The sequence below is a fragment of the Lissotriton vulgaris genome, chromosome 6, assembly GCF_964263255.1.
Source record: "Lissotriton vulgaris chromosome 6, aLisVul1.2, whole genome shotgun sequence".
Taxonomy (NCBI): domain Eukaryota; kingdom Metazoa; phylum Chordata; class Amphibia; order Caudata; family Salamandridae; genus Lissotriton; species Lissotriton vulgaris.
This window is the reverse complement of record NC_141694.1, coordinates 1,468,532,470-1,468,550,044: the sequence shown is the minus strand read 5'-3', so window position 1 is coordinate 1,468,550,044 and position 17,575 is coordinate 1,468,532,470. Positions and strand designations below refer to the sequence as shown.

The following is a 17,575-nucleotide window of genomic DNA, read 5'->3' as shown; positions in this document are numbered from 1 at the left end:
CTTCCAGTTTAGCTCCACCTCAGTAATTCTAATGCTGCCGGGCGGCAGCTGCCATGGTGGTCGGGGCACTTCCGGCTACCTTAGATGGGGGCATTCACAATGTAGTTGTTGAAGTTCTTGCCAGTTCTAAAGTGACCCTCTTATTAGCAGAATACTCTGTTTTATATGGTTTTATTTTTGTTCTCAACCCCAAGCAGCAGGCACTATCCTTTTTTAGTGGCACGACTTTTAGTTGCCTCCTCTTATTTTAAATTGTGTGTTGATATGACTAGGTAAATATATGTTGTTTGAAAAGGATATTTGAGAACCTATACCTTTTGGACTGCCTTTTCGTACTGCACCTGGAGGGGGATAAGCCGCTAGAGGTTTATGGAAAACAAGAGCCATGGACCCGGGGTCATGGGTGAACTCTGAATATTGCCATTCGAAGTTTTAAGCAATGAAATTATTCAGATAGCCAGTGTCCAGAATTTACAATTTTAAGTATTCGATCCACGTTTTGTGTGCAGCTTTAAATAGTGTGCAGATGTAAGATTGACAATTAATGGAATCTATTGTCCTCCGTAGGTCCGAGTTCTACAAGCACATTGTGCTCTCTGGTGGCTCAACAATGTACCCCGGGCTGCCTTCCCGACTGGAGCGGGAACTAAAGCAGCTTTACCTGGAGCGGGTCCTGAAAGGAGATGTGGAGAAACTTACGGTAAGTAAGGCTTCTGAAAAAAGATCCCAGGGAAAGGTTTCAGTCCCATTTCTTGTTATGAAATGCAAACGAGCTTGCATGCAGCTGTTCACAGTACCGCCAGGGGGCGATATGTGCCCAGCCTGTTAACCAATACATTGTGTGCAGACGTAAGTGAACTGGAACAAAGTGTTGTGGTGCCAGATGTAAGAGTGATGCTCACTGCTAGTGGTCAAGCGGTTATTTCAGACATGTCCATTCCAGCTTTATTTTCCCAACGTGTGACAGACCGGCCTGACTGGACCAGGTGGTTTTGTTCAATTCAAAAGCTTTATTTCGATAAACATGTGATATCATAAAAGCACATACACAAGATAAAATCAAGGAACCATAATTCATAGGTCACTACAATTTACAGAGTTAATAACAATAAAAAACGTCCATACTACAATAAATAGATTAAGAGGCATATTAAACAGTGAAAGCTTTGTAAAAGTAAAAATTAAGAATGTTTAGTTAAAAAGTGATACATCACAAAGATTTTGCTCTTATTACCCAGGCCCAACTCAGGAATTTAGCAACCCCACAGACTAGACGTGTGCTGGTGTCAGTTTTAAGAATTCTCAAGGCTACTGAATGACTCCTGGTGCCGAGCAATAGACATGTGGGTTTTAGCCATCTCTGCCTAGGCTTTACATATGCCGGGCACACAAAAAAAACATGGGCAATAGTTTTGGTAACGCCATTACAGGTAGGGCACTCAGATGGGGTTTGGTACGGGGGCTTCCATTTACAGGTGTAATCATGCAAAGGTAAGTTTCCCAACCTGAACTGGATGAACAGGGATCTATCCCTTGGTTTTACAATAAAGTCCAGGTAGGGCTCCCAACGAGGCTCAATTTTATGCTGTTTAAACTCCTCGGTCAGCCTACCCTGGTTAGGGTCCCTTAGATCTTGCTCATCCACCCAGTTCCAGTAGACTCGCTTAAGTTCAAGCTTGGGTACGGAAGCTCCACGCTCCCAACCAATTGGCAAGCCAACGTCACTCAGAAGCTTCTTAACGTTATGGATCCAACTAACTTTATGGGAACAATTAAGGTTCATGACCTCTAGCAAACCATCAAGATATTTGGAGAGCTCGGGTGTCCGCCATAACCTGGCCCAATATAAAAGAGGCCGAAGCCTAGCTAGATCCCGAATAGGGCGGCGGCCCAAATCGCTCAATAGTGGTTTGATAGGGGTACCCATCGGGAGGGATGCTAGCTCTCTAAAGAACTTGTTTTAGCAGAGGTAGTGAGTGCACTAATACATTCGAAGCCCCACAGCTCGGCACCATAAAGGGCGCTGCCCACAGCCTTTGCAGCATATATATCTAGGACCGGGGCGATAGGCTTAGAGATGGACATGTGATGTTCCCGCCCCAGAACACCGGTCACCCTTTTATGGTTCAAAAGCATTTTATCAATATGGGGCTGCCACTTCAGATTGTGAGAGATTCTGATTCCCAAATAATCGAGGTGGTTTTGTGTATTCGGCGTCTGACTTAGATATGCCCTGACTATTTTTGCCCCCTTCTTATCTGCGTTTGCCTTTATGATTTTGTCTGGTGTGGTCTAATGAAACGTGTACAAAAACGATAAGCTATTTCTTGGTGTAGTTTGACTGAATCACATTTACAAAGGCTACTATTACAATGTGTGGTGTGACGAAAACACGTTTGTGTCGTTTGATGACAGATCGGCATTTCATAGCAATGCTTTGGCGTTTTTTCTACGCCTGGTCTGAGTTCTGATGGGTCGTCCTTTACTGTGGCGTGCTCCAGTCTTCTAAAGTTCGTTTTAGACAGGCCAGCGTGTGCCCTACAGACAAAAGCCTCAGCCTGCGTCCTGTTAAACCAGTTAAGTTGATGGCTTTGCGCTCAATTTAAATGACAATATTATTCATGCGGACCTGACCAAATATATTTATTGGAGATGCTTCATTGGCCCACAGAAATAAAAACAATTCATGCGATTGAAAACAGTGACCCTCAGACAGATCTGTGTTTCTGTAACTAACCTTGTCCTTTTCCAAGCACGCCTTGTGTTTGGTACGGTGGACTTTGAGTTTGAACTGCGAGTCAACTCAGAGGTAATCCTTAAGTGCTTTGGGAGTCCTGGGAAGTTTTCGTGTACTCTGTTCACTGATTTATTCGGAGGAGCAGGACCACTTCCTGGAGGAGTCGAGGACAAAGAGTTGCGAGAGATGCCCTTTGCCACAGAGTTGACGTGAAGAATCTTGGCAATTTCAGAATCGAATAGGATTCCTGCTTTTCCTACATTCACCTTGGATCTTGGTGGCATACCAAGGGAGCAGGGCCATTCGAAAGGAACTGAGTTAGACTCTGTTCCACCAAATACAAGGAATTCGGTGTTTGCTTTATTCCAGCAGAGGAAGCAGTCTTTCCTGCCAACCAAACATGTCATCCATAAATTTAGTGCAGTTAGTGTCGTTAATTGGCATGTTTTTGGCTGAGAAATAAATTGGGCGTTATCAGTATGTATTTAAAAGTTTTCTTAATACTCCTTGAGGAGTTGTCTTAGGATGCGCATAGACATTAGACAATGCGCGTAATCAGGAGGAATATTGTGGTACTCTACATTCAAGGTGTGTGAAGCAAATTCTACTGACCAACACTGCGGGTTGGCTGCGGGTTGACAGGCACAGTCAGATTTGTTTTAGTGTGACCTTTTAGCTCCTGCCAAGTTTTTACATCTGCTCTGTAGGATGTCAAGGTAAAAGATTTCATTTTCAACTGAAAGGGCAAGCAATAAGAACATGGAGTCTCCTATATACTGCACAAGCCTTACATCACTTCCAGGTTTACTTTAAATTATTGTGCATCTTTTAGAGGATATGTTTTACATGAGATAAAGATCAACCAATGAAAGGGTCTGAATAACAATTATAAGCAAAGCCAATAGGTCTGATATTTTAAAGGTAAATGTGGACCTACTGGCTTTGACAGTGCTTATTTGCATTGGCACTAATATACTAGTGCAAAAGCTAAAAAGTCAAAATGGCAAAGAGTGCATTTCTACACGTACATAAGCATGCATGCACATATGTAATTTTGGAATGGTAAGAAAGAATATTCCAAGATTTCTGTCCTGTGCCCTTCATCCCATTTTGGCATTTTTTTAAAAACTTTACAGCTCCAATATGGCTGCCACCATTAGCGAAAGGCAAAGTAAAAATAAAGTGCACTGGAACCTGTAAAAGAGAAGCGATAGGCCTGGTAGCTCTTTGAAAGCGTCAAGTCTTTGGAGGTGGGAGGGGGGAGTGCGGGGGAGTGTGACCGGGTTGGGGCAACTAACCACGACAGACGAGGAAGTACCTGAAAGCAGCAGGGGATGCACAGCTCAGCCAGCATGTGTGCGTGCAAGAATGGGGGAGGTGCTACTTTTCAGATGTACACCTGCAAAATACTATGGACAGATACAATCGCTGAGGGAAAACCCGGTTAGCCAGTCTATACGGCCAGCTGAACCACCGTAGCCAATGGTTGAAGTACTGTCCAAAAGCCCTTTCATATGTATCATGTGAGTCGTAGCGATCACTAGACCGCTAAAGTCGTCTGTAGGCAAAACCTAAAAACAAAAAGCATTGTTTTCATTCCGTGAGCTCCATAGCTAAAGAAGAGTATCATTAAACATTCAGAGTCAAGAGGATGTGTTGGGGTTGGAGTTAGAAGTCAAGCTAATTCATTTTATTATTTAAGTCTTGTGATTATTTTCACCCGTCAGACCTGTGACAGAAAATCTGTCATAATATCTATGTGGTAAGAAGAATCTCACAGTGACGAATGATTGTTTGAGAACATTTTTGCACCCAAAAGTGAAAATGATGATCACTTAATGATAAATGATACATACACTTGAGTAGAACCATGCTGCCCCCTCCCTCTCCTCCCTCACAAGGCTTCTTTTGACATCTTATACTAGAGCAGACCTTCCTACATATGGGGATAGCCGGTGTTCCTCAAATCACCTTTCTGTTTCATTGAGTTGAAATGAAGAGGGGCCGTGTGGGCACAGTCATGGCAATGTGGCACTTTGCTGCCCTGGCATTGGATGCTAGATGCAGCACACTGCCGTTGTCAGCAGGCTGGAAAATAAGATTGCTAGCTGTGGCACCCTTCTACTACTTTATTACACGCGTCAGCTTGAAGCCATAATATGTATTTATTTATTTATTTTAAAAGTTTTATATAGCGCTGGCTAGACCCAGAGGTATCAGAGCGCTTTACATGAGAATCAGATCAAAGTTACAGGTTACATCGTTACAAAGGTTAAACAGTTCTAAGAGCATGGCAACATAGTTACTTGTAAGGTCGAGAAAAACAATAAGCACAAAATACGTAAGGGAAAAAGAAGGCAAGGTGAGAGATTCAGTGGGGGGTTGGAGTTGGGGAAGTGGACAGATAAAGAAGGTGGGAAAGAGGAGGGGAGGGTAAGAGACATAGCCTAGGGAGAAGAGGGGAAGGGTGACAGGGACACAAACCGGTAGACGAGTCAAGGCAACGTCCAAAGTCCAGTAAGCTGTGATCCCAAGGGAAGTGGTATCCCTTCCCTATCTCAATTGCGAGAGGTTCCCTTTATGCAGTGGACTCTCTGAGAGGTCTCTGAGACTCCAAGGCCTATAAACTGTATCCTTCCCCAACAAGGGGAGAGGGAGTCCTTTGGCAAGGGGTGCCATACCATACCTCAAGTGTGAGTGGCTCCCTTTGCACAGTGGACTCACTCAGCGGGTTCGCTGAGACTCCAGAGTATAAATATTGGATCTTTCCCCAACAAGGGGAGAAGGAGTGCTTAGTCAAAAGGGCACAACGGACAGGGAATAGGCAGAGTAGCAGGCAAGGGGAGAGATTCAGGGGAGAGAGGATAGGGGCTAGGGAAGAGACAAATAAGGAGAGACTAAAAGAAGTCTGCCTAAAGACCGACTGGGTAGGTGGCGACAAAGAGGGAATCCAAGGCCCATCTCCCCTATAGCTAAACCAAGTAGCTCCATCGGGCATCAGACAAAATAGTTCAGTCTCAAAACATTAAGAGAGGAGGGAGGGAGAGACATAAATAGAGTGAGGATGCGGTCGAAGACGAAAGAGACAACAGGAAGTGCAACAATGTGGTTCAACAATATACTAGAAGAAGATCAACAAGAAACATTAAATCAAACAATCAGCAATACAATTAGGGGAGGAGTGAAAGGCGAGGGAAAGTAGTGGGGGGTAGGGGAGGAGAGGGAGTGTGGATAAGGGAGGAGACAACCATAGAGACGAAAGGGAGTCTGTCTAAGGTTCACAGAAAAACAGGGTTGGGACAAAGGGCAATGGAATGGGAGGGCAGAGGACAGAAGCTGGAAAGAGTCAGAGCAGAGAGGGGGGAAGGTTGCATAAGGTTTGAACAGATAGAGGCACGTAACTCCTGCCTGGGGGCTGTATTGTCTTGTTAGAGAATGCGGGCAGTGAGACTCTGTTAATCTCCGATGGGTGAAAAAGCTGGCGTAAGCGAGTCCTTTGTTTCTAAGCTTGGGCAATTCCTGTGGCAGTCCTAGGAGGGGGTATTCAGTTCAACAATGAGGCCTCGCCAGACCCCTCAGCCAGGGAAGCGCCGCTGCAGGAGATGTATGGGGGGGCTCGACTCACCTGATGTCCATGGTGTTGTGAGCGCTTCCAGGGGGGCTGCTGTGTCTGCCTCCTCACTCGCGGCGCTCCACGGATGCCATCTTGGGGTCAGGCGGGCCGAGTTTGCCGAGTCCCCCAGGAGGATGGTGATGAAACAATGAGCGGTGGCGGGCTTCCAGGTCTTGGTCACTGCGATCAGGTGCCCCCTCAGATTATGGTGCTGCTGCGTAGATCGCCGGGGTCGGGACTCTGCCCGGGAAGACGGCAGCTCGGTGCAGTCAAAATGGCGGGACGCGCCTCACCGGGACCTCCGAGTAGTGGAGAAGACGGGACCGACGTGGGAGGGCCTCTTTGGAGCGGGCCTCCGCCGGCCCCGCGATTGTCGCGGGGATGACTGCTGGTCACTGTGGGGCTTTTTTGATGTCCAGGGGACATAAAAAATATAGGCATAACAGGCATAACCTTACAAGCAAGCCTTAGAAGGTAAAACTCTAAACAGCATGTAGAAAAAAAAACAAGCTTTTGCTATGCAATAAGACTCGCATTTACTTAGACCTATTGCATTGGAAACAGGACTGCGGGCAGGCTGGCAAAAAGGCACAAACAGGAGGGGGGGTCGCAAAAGTTCCAGGACTGCGGGAGGGGGGCAACACAGGAAGAAAATTGTGTCAAAAGAAAAGGGGCCTTTAGCCATGGAAGCATACAAATGACGACCTGCTCGTCATAAGGGGGGACTAAATAGCCTAAAACCAATCTCAAGGCAGCATTTAGGACCTAAGCCAATCAAAAAGATGGGCAGAGCTTCCACACTGTACTATATACAAAGCGAGCAGCACTTGCGCTGCAACGCGTGGTTCGACCTAAAAAGAGTAGAAATCTAGTACCTTAATGTTAAAAATACAATTAAAACAGTAAGGCCACCCGGCAACGATGCATTGTATTAATAATACGTAAAAACACTTCATAATTAGTTGTATAGATGAAACGTAGTGCCTGCCCCGCTGGCTGGTAATGCACCTCAGTTGCTTCTTTTCTCAAGATGTACGTGGCAGACCATAGATAGGAGGCAACAGTGAAGACTATATCAATATAATCTGTCCTATAGCACAACGATAGGGCATCGTGATAAAACTTTATTCCAAACTTGTTAAAGGGCAGAGCCAATTACACCTTAAGCCTACTGTTTTTGTGCAAACAAGCATATAATGTAACAGTGTGCCCCGGTCTCCTAAAGTGATATGCAATCTTGGGACAAGCATGCCACCCATTTGGATTGGTACACTAGTTGTCAATATGCTTTACCCTTCAAAATGATTTGGAGCACCCAGGCAGCTGGGGCATGTGTACTGCAGGGCGGGAACCCTATTGACTGGTGGGGGAAACAAGTGAGCCTTCGGTGCCCTGACGGCTGTAGCTCTGGAGATGGGTGAGACCCTACCCAGGCTGAAAGTTGGCTGCGGCAGCGCCACAGGGGACAGCAGACTTACACCGGAACTGGCGTGCGGCCTACTGGTCCAACAAGCCTCAGTGCAATGAAGCCTCCCTCCTTTCTCCCTGGCAGTCTACCCTCGAACTTATCATCACTTTGTGCAGAAGTGGGAAGTGCCTGAAGATACCCACAATACCTCAGTGACAGTGATTTGGACATTCACATACAAATAGAGCCCACCGCTGTATTGCGCTGAGAAGATGGCCAGAGACAAATAGCCCAGGCCCCTTCTCCTGGAGAAAATGGACCGCTACACAAAAGCGGTCACCCCCCAAACAGAGAAAGTTCAGCAAACTTGCCGGACAATGCCGCCCTTCTCCAGGTGATTCAATCCTCTTAAGAGTCCCTGGAGGGGAGAGTGGGTTTCCCTTCTGCGCCAGGACCTCCGCAACATGGCTGAAAAGGTCACCGCAACTGAAACAAGAATCTCAGAGCTGGAAGATAGAATCCAAGGGCTCAGCAGGGAGGTGGCGGAAGCCCCGGCCACCACCAAGGATGTGTGGTGTGGTGGCTGGAGGATGACAGTTTGTGGGGTTCCTGACAGGGGGGTCGAGGGCCCCAACATTGTGCATTTTCTCAACAACGGTCTGAGACTATCCCTCCTCCAAAACAAGTTCTCCTCCTGCTTTATCACTGAAAGGGGCATTGAGCACTGGGGGGCAGGCCTCCACTGTGAATCCCCCCCCACACTCTTTGTCCACACAGTGACCAGTGATAGCGCGATTCTTGAACTTCCAAAATCAAGACATGATCCTTATTGAAGTGTTCCGAATAGGGGAGGTTTGCCTTGAGAACTCTAAAAATTTTCTTTTCCTAGACTATATTCTTGATGTCCAGTGGGACTGACACACCTTTGACTCAGTGGAAGCCCAATTGAGAGGCCTTCAACTGCAATGTATGCTCTTATTTCCGTCTAAACTTAAGATCATGTTCCAAGGGGAGTTATTCTTCTTCCAAATGCCAGAAGATGCTTGGACATGGATTGAGGAGTGCCCTAGGCTGACGGGTCAAGGGGATCAGGAGACTGGTTTGCGTTCCCACAGTATGGTGGTGGCCCGGCCAAAGGCAAGGCGGCAGATCCGGAGAATAGGCCAGTGACCATCGCAGAGGGGGAGATGGGACCCCATGACGAGCGAACTGGAAGGCAGCCGACTATCTCGGAGGGAGACCAGATAGGGAAAGCTAAAAGGAGCAGGAGGGGGACCCAGGAAAGAGGACACTCCATGTTTCCAAGGGGCAAGACCTGGAAACGGAGTCTGACGCCCCGCATCTTATCGATGTGCCATCGACTACTTAGAACGTGAACCTGAGAATGATCAATAAAACACCCTGCATCAGGATTAAATGCTGCAGCGTAATGACTGAAATGACAATCGCGTCCGGGGCCAGAGAGCAGTGGTACAAGTATCTCCAATCTCTTTCACGGACAGCTCAGGGTGTTTGAGCAGAACATTTTTCCACCAAATTTTTAAGGGCCATTGCGTACAGAGGCAGTAGGCTCGGGTTGTCTATGAACAGTTTGAAGGACTTAAATTGTGGGTGGGATGGTGGGCTACAGACCTGAGTTTCCTTTGACAAGTATTTTTAGTTAAGTTATGGGGACACACACTAATATGAGTCCTTTCTGGCCGACTTTCTTTGTTGGAATCCTACCTTGGGCAGCAGATACGTCGTGTTGGGAGCTCTTTTGGCCATAGCGCTATCAGCGCTTGCACTCACCGTTGGCTCCTGGTCCCCCCCGCCGCCGCAACAGGAACACCACGCGGCCGCCGAGCGGGGGGACCACAGCCCCCAGAATCCTCTGCCTGGTCACTCTGCCCTCCTCCGCCCACTTCCGTGCCCGAAAGGCGCACAAAAGACCGGTGCTCCATCTGGGGAGCGGGCGACTTTCTTTGTTGGAATCCTGGAAAAGTGTGGCTCAATGGTTAGAGGCAGCAGTCCAGGAAGCTGAGATCGGCCCGGGACCAGGGTTCGATTCCCATCGCGGCAGGGTCTTGGGTCAAAATGTCTGCGGGCCTGATAATTCTCTCCTCAGCACCTAGTCTAACCTTGGGTCCCACTCTGCAACTCTGGGCAATAGCTTGCTTAATCTTCACAACGGCCCCTTCAACGCCGGGGATGCCTGGTCTCACCTTGGGGGTGCCCAGAAGGGACCATCTCACAGGGAAAACCAGGACGGGTTCCCCAGCGGTATACAGAGCCGGGACGCCTGCGGTGTGGGCAGCTGTGCGCTTTACAAGTATACAACATTTACATTTACCTTGGGCAGCAGATACATCGTGTTTGGAGCTCTTTTGGCCATAGCGCTATCAGCGCTTGCACTCACCGTTGGCTCCTGGTCCCCCCGCCGCCGCGACAGGAACACCACGCGGCCGCCAAGCCGGGGGACCACAGCCCCCAGAATCCTCTGCCTGGTCACTCCGCCCACTTCCGCGCCCGGAAGGCGCACAAAAGACCGGTGCTCCATCTGGGGAGCGGGTGACTTTCTTTGTTGGAATCCTACCTTGGGCAGCAGATACATCGTGTTGGGAGCTCTTTTGGCCATAGCGCTATCAGCGCATGCACTTACCGTTGGCTCCTGGTCCCCCCCGCCGCCACAACAGGAACACCACGCGGCCGCCGAGCGGGGGACCACAGCCTCCAGAATCCTCTGCCTGGTCACTCCGCCCTCCTCCGCCCACTTTTGCGCCCAGAAGTCACACAAAAGACCGGTGCTCCTTCCGCGTCGCGGGACGCGCGCTGGCGGCGCCGGGCTAAGTCCGGGCAAAGGGCGGGCCGTCTGGGGCTGGCCAAGGCTGGGCTGGGCCACCCCTCTAAGCCCTGGACTAAAGAAATTTGGAAGTAAGGTCACTATATACATGGTCATACTTCATAGACACAGATAAATGGATATTTAATTTTTTGGTGTATGTCTGTACCTATTGTCAACTTGCTAAACGTATTTATATTGTATATAAGATGGCCGCAAAAGGGGTCCCAAAAGCGATTATTCCATCAGGGGGAACACTCAAGGGGACTGTAGACCACTTCATAATGCAGGCAACCACAGCCATAGAACGTGAAATCGTGCAGACTGAGCGTCGTTTATCACTAGAAACGATATGTAATAAACGCTCTTCCCTGGGATTAACCAAATTGACTGATCTAGCCATGACACCATCAGTATCTGGGACTGTAAATGACCCAAGTAACATTACTGGCACCCAGGCAGAGTTGGACTGCGGTTCTAATAGGGCCGCAAGCAGTGAATCTAGTGTGGAAAATCTGAGTATTAAGCCCTGTATGCAAATCATATCAGAGGAGAGTCTTTCAGGCTCATAACCGATCCTAATAGCTAAAAATAATCTGCAACTTATAGCACCTGGCCAGGGTCCATCCTCTAAAAGGAAGTGTTGGGGGGTAGTGTGGCTCACTGGTTAGAGCAGGCAGACCCGGAAGCAGAGGTCAGACCCGGGACCAGGGTTCGATTCCCGACTCGGCAGGGTGTTGAGCTCAAATGTCCACGGACTCGATAATTCTCGCTTCGGTGCCTGACCTAATCATGGGTTCACACTCTGCAACTCTGGGCATTAAGCTTGCTTAATCTCCACAACGCCCCCCCTCCCCCGCGGCGGGATGCCTGGCTTTCACCTTGGGGATGCCCTGTAGGGGCTATCTCACAGGGAAAAACCAGGACGGGTTCCCAAGGCAAGCGCTGAGATACCCCTTCGGGGGTCGATTCTGGCGCTTTTATAAGAAATGTAATAATAATAATAATAATAAGCATAGGGGGAGATCAGCGAAAACAGCAAAGATGCATATAAGTCCCCCTAAGGCAAATACTCGTGCCCCCAGAAATATGAAGGATTATTTAGTACCACAAAGGCCCGTACAAACCCCACCCCCAGAACTATTGGGTCAAATCGAACTATTAGTGAAATCCTTGATTTTACCCTTACTCGAAAGAGTTAAGAGAATTGGGGAGAAGGTGGGGACCATAGAGGAGGTAATAAAATCAAACGCTGTACTTATTAAGAAACTGGCAGATAACCCGCAAACCCAGAATTCTATTCAAACTAAGCTGGGTTAAACAGACGAGGCGGTAAAAAATGTTATTCCAAGTGAACCGGCCCCGCCAACAGCACTACTACCTAATGTGCAGGATCCATCATTAACCTCTAGTACTACCTTATTACATTTGGACACATTTAAAGAAGGGCAGATTAATAAACAGACAAGCCCAGATAGGCAAGGCACTAGCCTGGGTGGACCAAAAAGACCTCACTCTCGTATTGATTTACCACCAGAGGCGGCACCTTATGTGTGTGTCCTGTCAGGGGTGCCTGAACTTGCAAAAGGGAGAGTTGAAGGGTACCAAGAACTAAAAAACAAAGTAGTCTTTTGGCTTAGGTAAAAATAGACCACTTCCACCTAATATCAACGGGGAATTTCTACACGTCAGACTGTGGGGTGGTTAGGGCATATGACAAAGGATGCAGTAGGGGATTTGGTTATAGTTAACTTTAGGGACAAATGCGTGATTCCTTATCTCCAAAGTTGGCATCCTCAAACGGGAGATGGAGGTATATCCACATGGGACCTGGGCCACTTCTATTCCAGACCACCACACATGACCTTTGAAATGGCAAGCAGGAAACACTCATTTTGGCAGAACAGTAGGTCCGGGTTTAAATGGTTATAATATTCCAACATTTAACCGGTTTGAGCTATTTTCAAGCCTAGAGGCGGTCGACTGACTTACCAGTGATATCCCCAACTTTAATATAAAACCCATTTTACAAGAAAGTGTCATAGACAGGGTGCATATGGAAGTACTTTTGCCGTGTGAGGGGATGGCTGACTCAAACCATGAAGAACATGTCTCCCCAGAGAGAGGCACCTCACAAGAGGAGCAACTAAATAACTATATCTCTGAAACCGTAACAGCTAAGGCCGGAGACTGTGGAACATCTAGAGGTACAGCCGCAGTAGGTGATACGGCGAGGGCTGGTTTTCCTGTTGCAGGTAATGTGTCCGTGAATCCGAATAGTACCATTAATAAAAAGGAAATATGTCGCCTCATTTTTTGGAATGTGGCAGGCTTAAAATCCAAAATAAATAATATTACATTGGAAAATATTGTAAATAGGTATGACATTTTAGGACTACAGGAGACATGGGTAACAGAGCCCTTACATATTTGTGGATATAAAACCCTGTTTACACCAGCAGTGGGGGGGTCACATGGCAGGGCTAAGGGAGGTCTGTCTATATACCTGTCCAACCAGCTTAAATATGAGAAAGTACAACTACTATCACACAATAGCTACTATCAGCTGGTGAAGATAGGCAATAATAAGGCTGCTTGTGTTGTTGTTATTAATTTTTACAATAACATCCCAACTACTGACATTGTTCCGATAATAAAAATGTTGGGGGTTGATTTAAAACATGAAATGGACACAAACATATTAGAAGTATCTGTTATCTTGGGGGGGGGGGGGTGGGGGGGGGATTTTAATTGTGCGCTCTGTAAGTGGGGCCGACAAGGTACTTGTGGTCTTACGTTGGACCAGGATACTCCCCTTACACATTTTGAGCACGCCACATGTGGGGATCTGCTAAATAAAATACTGGTCTCCTGTGACCTGGGGTATGCGAATGAAATTAGCCAAATAGAATCTCCCTTCGTCCCGACTTTTATTGGTAGGGGTGCGTCCACCACAATTGATTTTATTTTATTTCCTATTAGGTATGGACGCCAGATTAAAATATGTAAGACCCTTGATATTGTGTTGAGCGATCACCGACCTTTGACTATGGAGATTGAAAACCCATTTCGGGATTTAGATAGGGAGCAGTCAATCAGGCAACTGGCTCCAGATGTGATACTTGGAAGACAAAACGGCTACTCACTGAAATGCAGCAAACTGGCCCTGGATACATTTTTACATAAATTGGTGACTAAATGCTTAGAAAGTTTTCTGATCTGTCTGGATGGGCACGCAGACAGTCAGTGTATAATTAAAAATGTTAACATCATTGCATCCTCTATTAAGGATAGCTTGTGGGTTGAATTAAAGAATCGTGGGAAAGCAAATAGGAGATGGTTTGATTCAACATGCACAAAGGCACTCTCGGATCTCAAGAATGCTGTACACGGGAAGCCCTGCGACCTACTATTGGTTAGAGGGTTAAGGAAAACTTATGAGGCACTGAAAAACCGGAAAGCTGCAATAAAAAGGGACGCCTGGGAGTCCCTCTGTGAGGCCTCGCTTTCTAGAGACCCATCCGCCTTCTGGAAAGCGGTGAATGCCCCTTTCCTTTATGATGATACAAAAGCACGCATAGAAATAGTGATCACCGAGGAAGAATGGGTAAACAATATTTCTCAGTTGTATAGTTCCATACCAGGGGCACATCAATTGCTACCTCATACACCTGGGGAAGAAAGGGTTAAGGACATGAAACTGGATGTAACCCTGAAAGAAGTAATGGCGAGCCTTAAAACAACCTGGGATGGAAAAGCTGCAGGCCCTGATCGCATCCCAGCGGATTTGTTTAAATACAATATTGACCTTTGGGGGCCCATTTTAGTACAAGTTTTTGATGCTACCTTTGAGAGGGGTCTAAATGCCTCATGGTTCACTTCCGTAATTGTGCCAATATTCAAGAAGGGAGATAGGCAAAATTGTGCATGCTACCGACCCATTTCCCTACTAGATTCTGCAATAAAAATCCTTGGGAGAGTCATTTTAGGGAGACTTCAAAGCTGGGCGAAAGAAAATGGTTTTCAGAAGGGGGTAGGAACAATAGAGCAGGGCCTAAACTTATTTATTTTGCACCAAAAATATACCAGGGCAAAGGGGAACGCATATATTTTACATTTGTTGACTTAACGTCAGCTTTCGATTTGCGTTTCTCACTGCAAACTTTGGGCAATATTAGAAAGTCTGCGGGTGGAAGAAACTCATTTGTTTTCTAAGGGAACTATATTCAGGTGCCACAGCATCTGTCCGTTATGGGAAGGATGGAGAATGCACTAGAGCGTTTGGGATAGGTCGTGGCGTACTCCAGGGGTGCGTTTTGGCCCCCTTTTTAGGGCTCGACCTCTGTCAATGCGCAAGCATTGCAGATGTCGAGACATATTATGGCCTATCCAGAGCTTACCCAAAGGGGCGATTTGATGCTGTGCCCGCGAAAAAGCTCGTGCACAGCATCAAAGCCACCAGCCTCCCTCCCACAAGCTGTCCCCAGCGTGAGCTCTGGCATATCTCCTCCCCTAATTATTCACTGCCCACGGCCGGCCGGCACATCAAAGGCTGCTGCTCCCCGTGCGTCTCCCCTTACTCTCCCCTACTATCTAATTATTTTCATACTGATGGCCGCTGCTTTAACTTTAAGCACAGCAACAGCTTTAATGTATTTTTAAATTATTTTGTGCGTCTCCCTATTCTTCCCTTCGTTTCTAATTATTTTCATACTGATGGCCGCCACTTTAACTTTTAAGCACAGCAACAGCGTTAATGTATTTTTAAATTATTTTGTGCGTCTCCCCTTACTCTCCCTATTCTTCCCTTCGTTTCTAATTATTTTCATACTGATGGCCGCTGCTTTAACTTTAAGCACAGCAACAGCTTTAATGTATTTTTAAATTATTTTGTGCGTCTCCCTATTCTTCCCTTCGTTTCTAATTATTTTCATACTGATGGCCGCCACTTTAACTTTTAAGCACAGCAACAGCGTTAATGTATTTTTAAATTATTTTGTGCGTCTCCCCTTACTCTCCCTATTCTTCCCTTCGTTTCTAATTATTTTCATACTGATGGCCGCCGCTTTAACTTTAAGAACAGCAACAGCTTTAATGTATTTTTAAATTATTTTCATGCTGAGGGGGATGGTAAATGCTCTCTTCAACAGCGGCACGACTCTCAACTCAAGTGCTTCAGTGCACGCAAAGCTGTTGACAGAAAAGCGAAATCAAGGACATGAGGTGATTTACCAGGGATCACACACTTTGATCGAGTGGGGTAGCCAGGATTGTAAAACACTGGTCTTGTATTGCGCACGACTCTCAACTCAAGCGCTTCAGTGCACGCAAAGCTGTTGAAAGAAAAGCGTTTTGAATGCATTAGTGAATCGACTAACAAATACCTACAAATAAATAAGTTCATGAAAGAATGACAGGTTAAACCAATCACACAGTGTGCTTCACGCACGCAGTTAAAGCCTCGGTGCCGGCTGGTGATCATGGTTAGAGCAGCGGAGGGACCGATTTAGAATTTGGGCACTTTAGTGAAAGATGCTTTTTCAGGAGCCCATTTGCATAACGTCAAGGCCTCTTTTCAGAAAACAGTATTCAGTTGGATCAAAGTACACAATTAGAAACTGTTCAACTCTGCTGTGTACAAAAGTTTATTGATGTGTTTTTGTGTGCTCTTTCATGTGCACCAGGCGCAAAATGAAAACAGTCTTAGAAGTACAGGAGACATTTTATTTTGTGGCGCAGAGGCACTGTGAACTTACAGCGTCATCAATGCTGCAGACACACAACATATTTACAGGTTTTTTAGGTCAAGCTTGTGCTCATAAGTATGTATCCCGGTCTAACTTTTTGTGTATGCGTATATGTATACTTGTCTCTCTTCGAAAGAAAGTGTTTGTTTTCAGGTATCTGTGGTGACCTCCATTGATGTGTGTGTTCGTGTTTTTGTTTAGGATGTGATATGTGACTGTAAGTGTGTTTTAGGTCTTCTTTTGCTTGTTTCGACTTGTTGGTAGAGTCACTTAGTAATTTGTAGAGCGAGGAGACAAGCTCCTCCCCGAATGCCTGCCTTTCAATTGAAATGACGTCAGCCCAAGTTAAAATGCAGTCTGGCACTTTGAAATGCCCTCAGTGAAACCTGGAGTCTGCTGAGGCTGTTCCCCTGAGCTCTGTGTACAGAAACCAGGTCGGCCCAGCTGCCCACGTGGGTGTCTGTTTTACCAGACATCTAAGTTCTCGGTCACTCAGCACATACTAGTTACCACACCAATGTCTTTCTTTCTTTCTTTCTTCCTTTCTTCCTTCCTCCTTCCATTTCCTTCGTTCCTTCCTTTCTTTTTCTCTCTTTCTTTTTATTTCTTTCTATTTGTTTCTTTCTTTCTGCCTTTCCCTTTCTCTCTGTTTTTCTTTCTTTCTTTCTCTCTTTCTTTCTTTCCCTCTTTCTTTCTTTCTCTCTTTCTTGCTTTCTCTTTCTTGCACATACTAGTTACCACACCAATGTCTTTCTTTCTTTCTTTCTTCCTTTCTTCCTTCCTTTTTCTTTCTTCCTTCCATTTCCTTCCTTCCTTCCTTTCTTTTTCTTTCTTTCTATTTGTTTCTTTCTTTCTGTCTTTCCCTTTCTCTCTGTTTTTCTTTCTTTCTTTCTCTCTTTCTTTCATTCTCTCTTTCTTTCTTTCTCTCTTTCTTGCTTTCTCTTTCTTGCTTTCTCTTTCTTTCTTTCTTTCTCTTTCTTTCTTTCTCTTTCTTTCTTTCTTTCTTTCTTTCTCTCTTTCTTTCTCTCTTTCTTTCTCTTTCTTTCTCTCTTTCTTTCTCTCTTTCTTTCTCTCTTCTTTCTCTTTCTTTCTCTCTTTCTTAGTTTCTCTTTCCCTATGTCTTTCTTTTTATTTCTTTCTCTTTCTTTCTCTTTCTTTCTTTCCCTTTCCTTCTCTCTTTTTTCCTTTCCCTTTCTTTCTTTCTTTCCCTTTCTCTCTTTCTTTCTTTCTCTTGAGTCAATGGGTTTAA

General features: G+C 46.2%; 1 protein-coding gene across 1 annotated transcript in view; it reads left to right on the top strand.

Annotated features, from left to right (window-relative positions):
* The window catches only part of ACTR2 (actin related protein 2), a 277,715-nt gene that overhangs the window by 247,593 nt on the left and 12,547 nt on the right, over positions 1–17,575 (top strand). Inside the window, exon 8 of the mRNA XM_086927591.1 lies at positions 568–700. Within this exon, the coding sequence (XP_086783717.1) occupies positions 568–700 (133 nt within the window). The remainder of the gene's footprint in view (positions 1–567; positions 701–17,575) is intronic.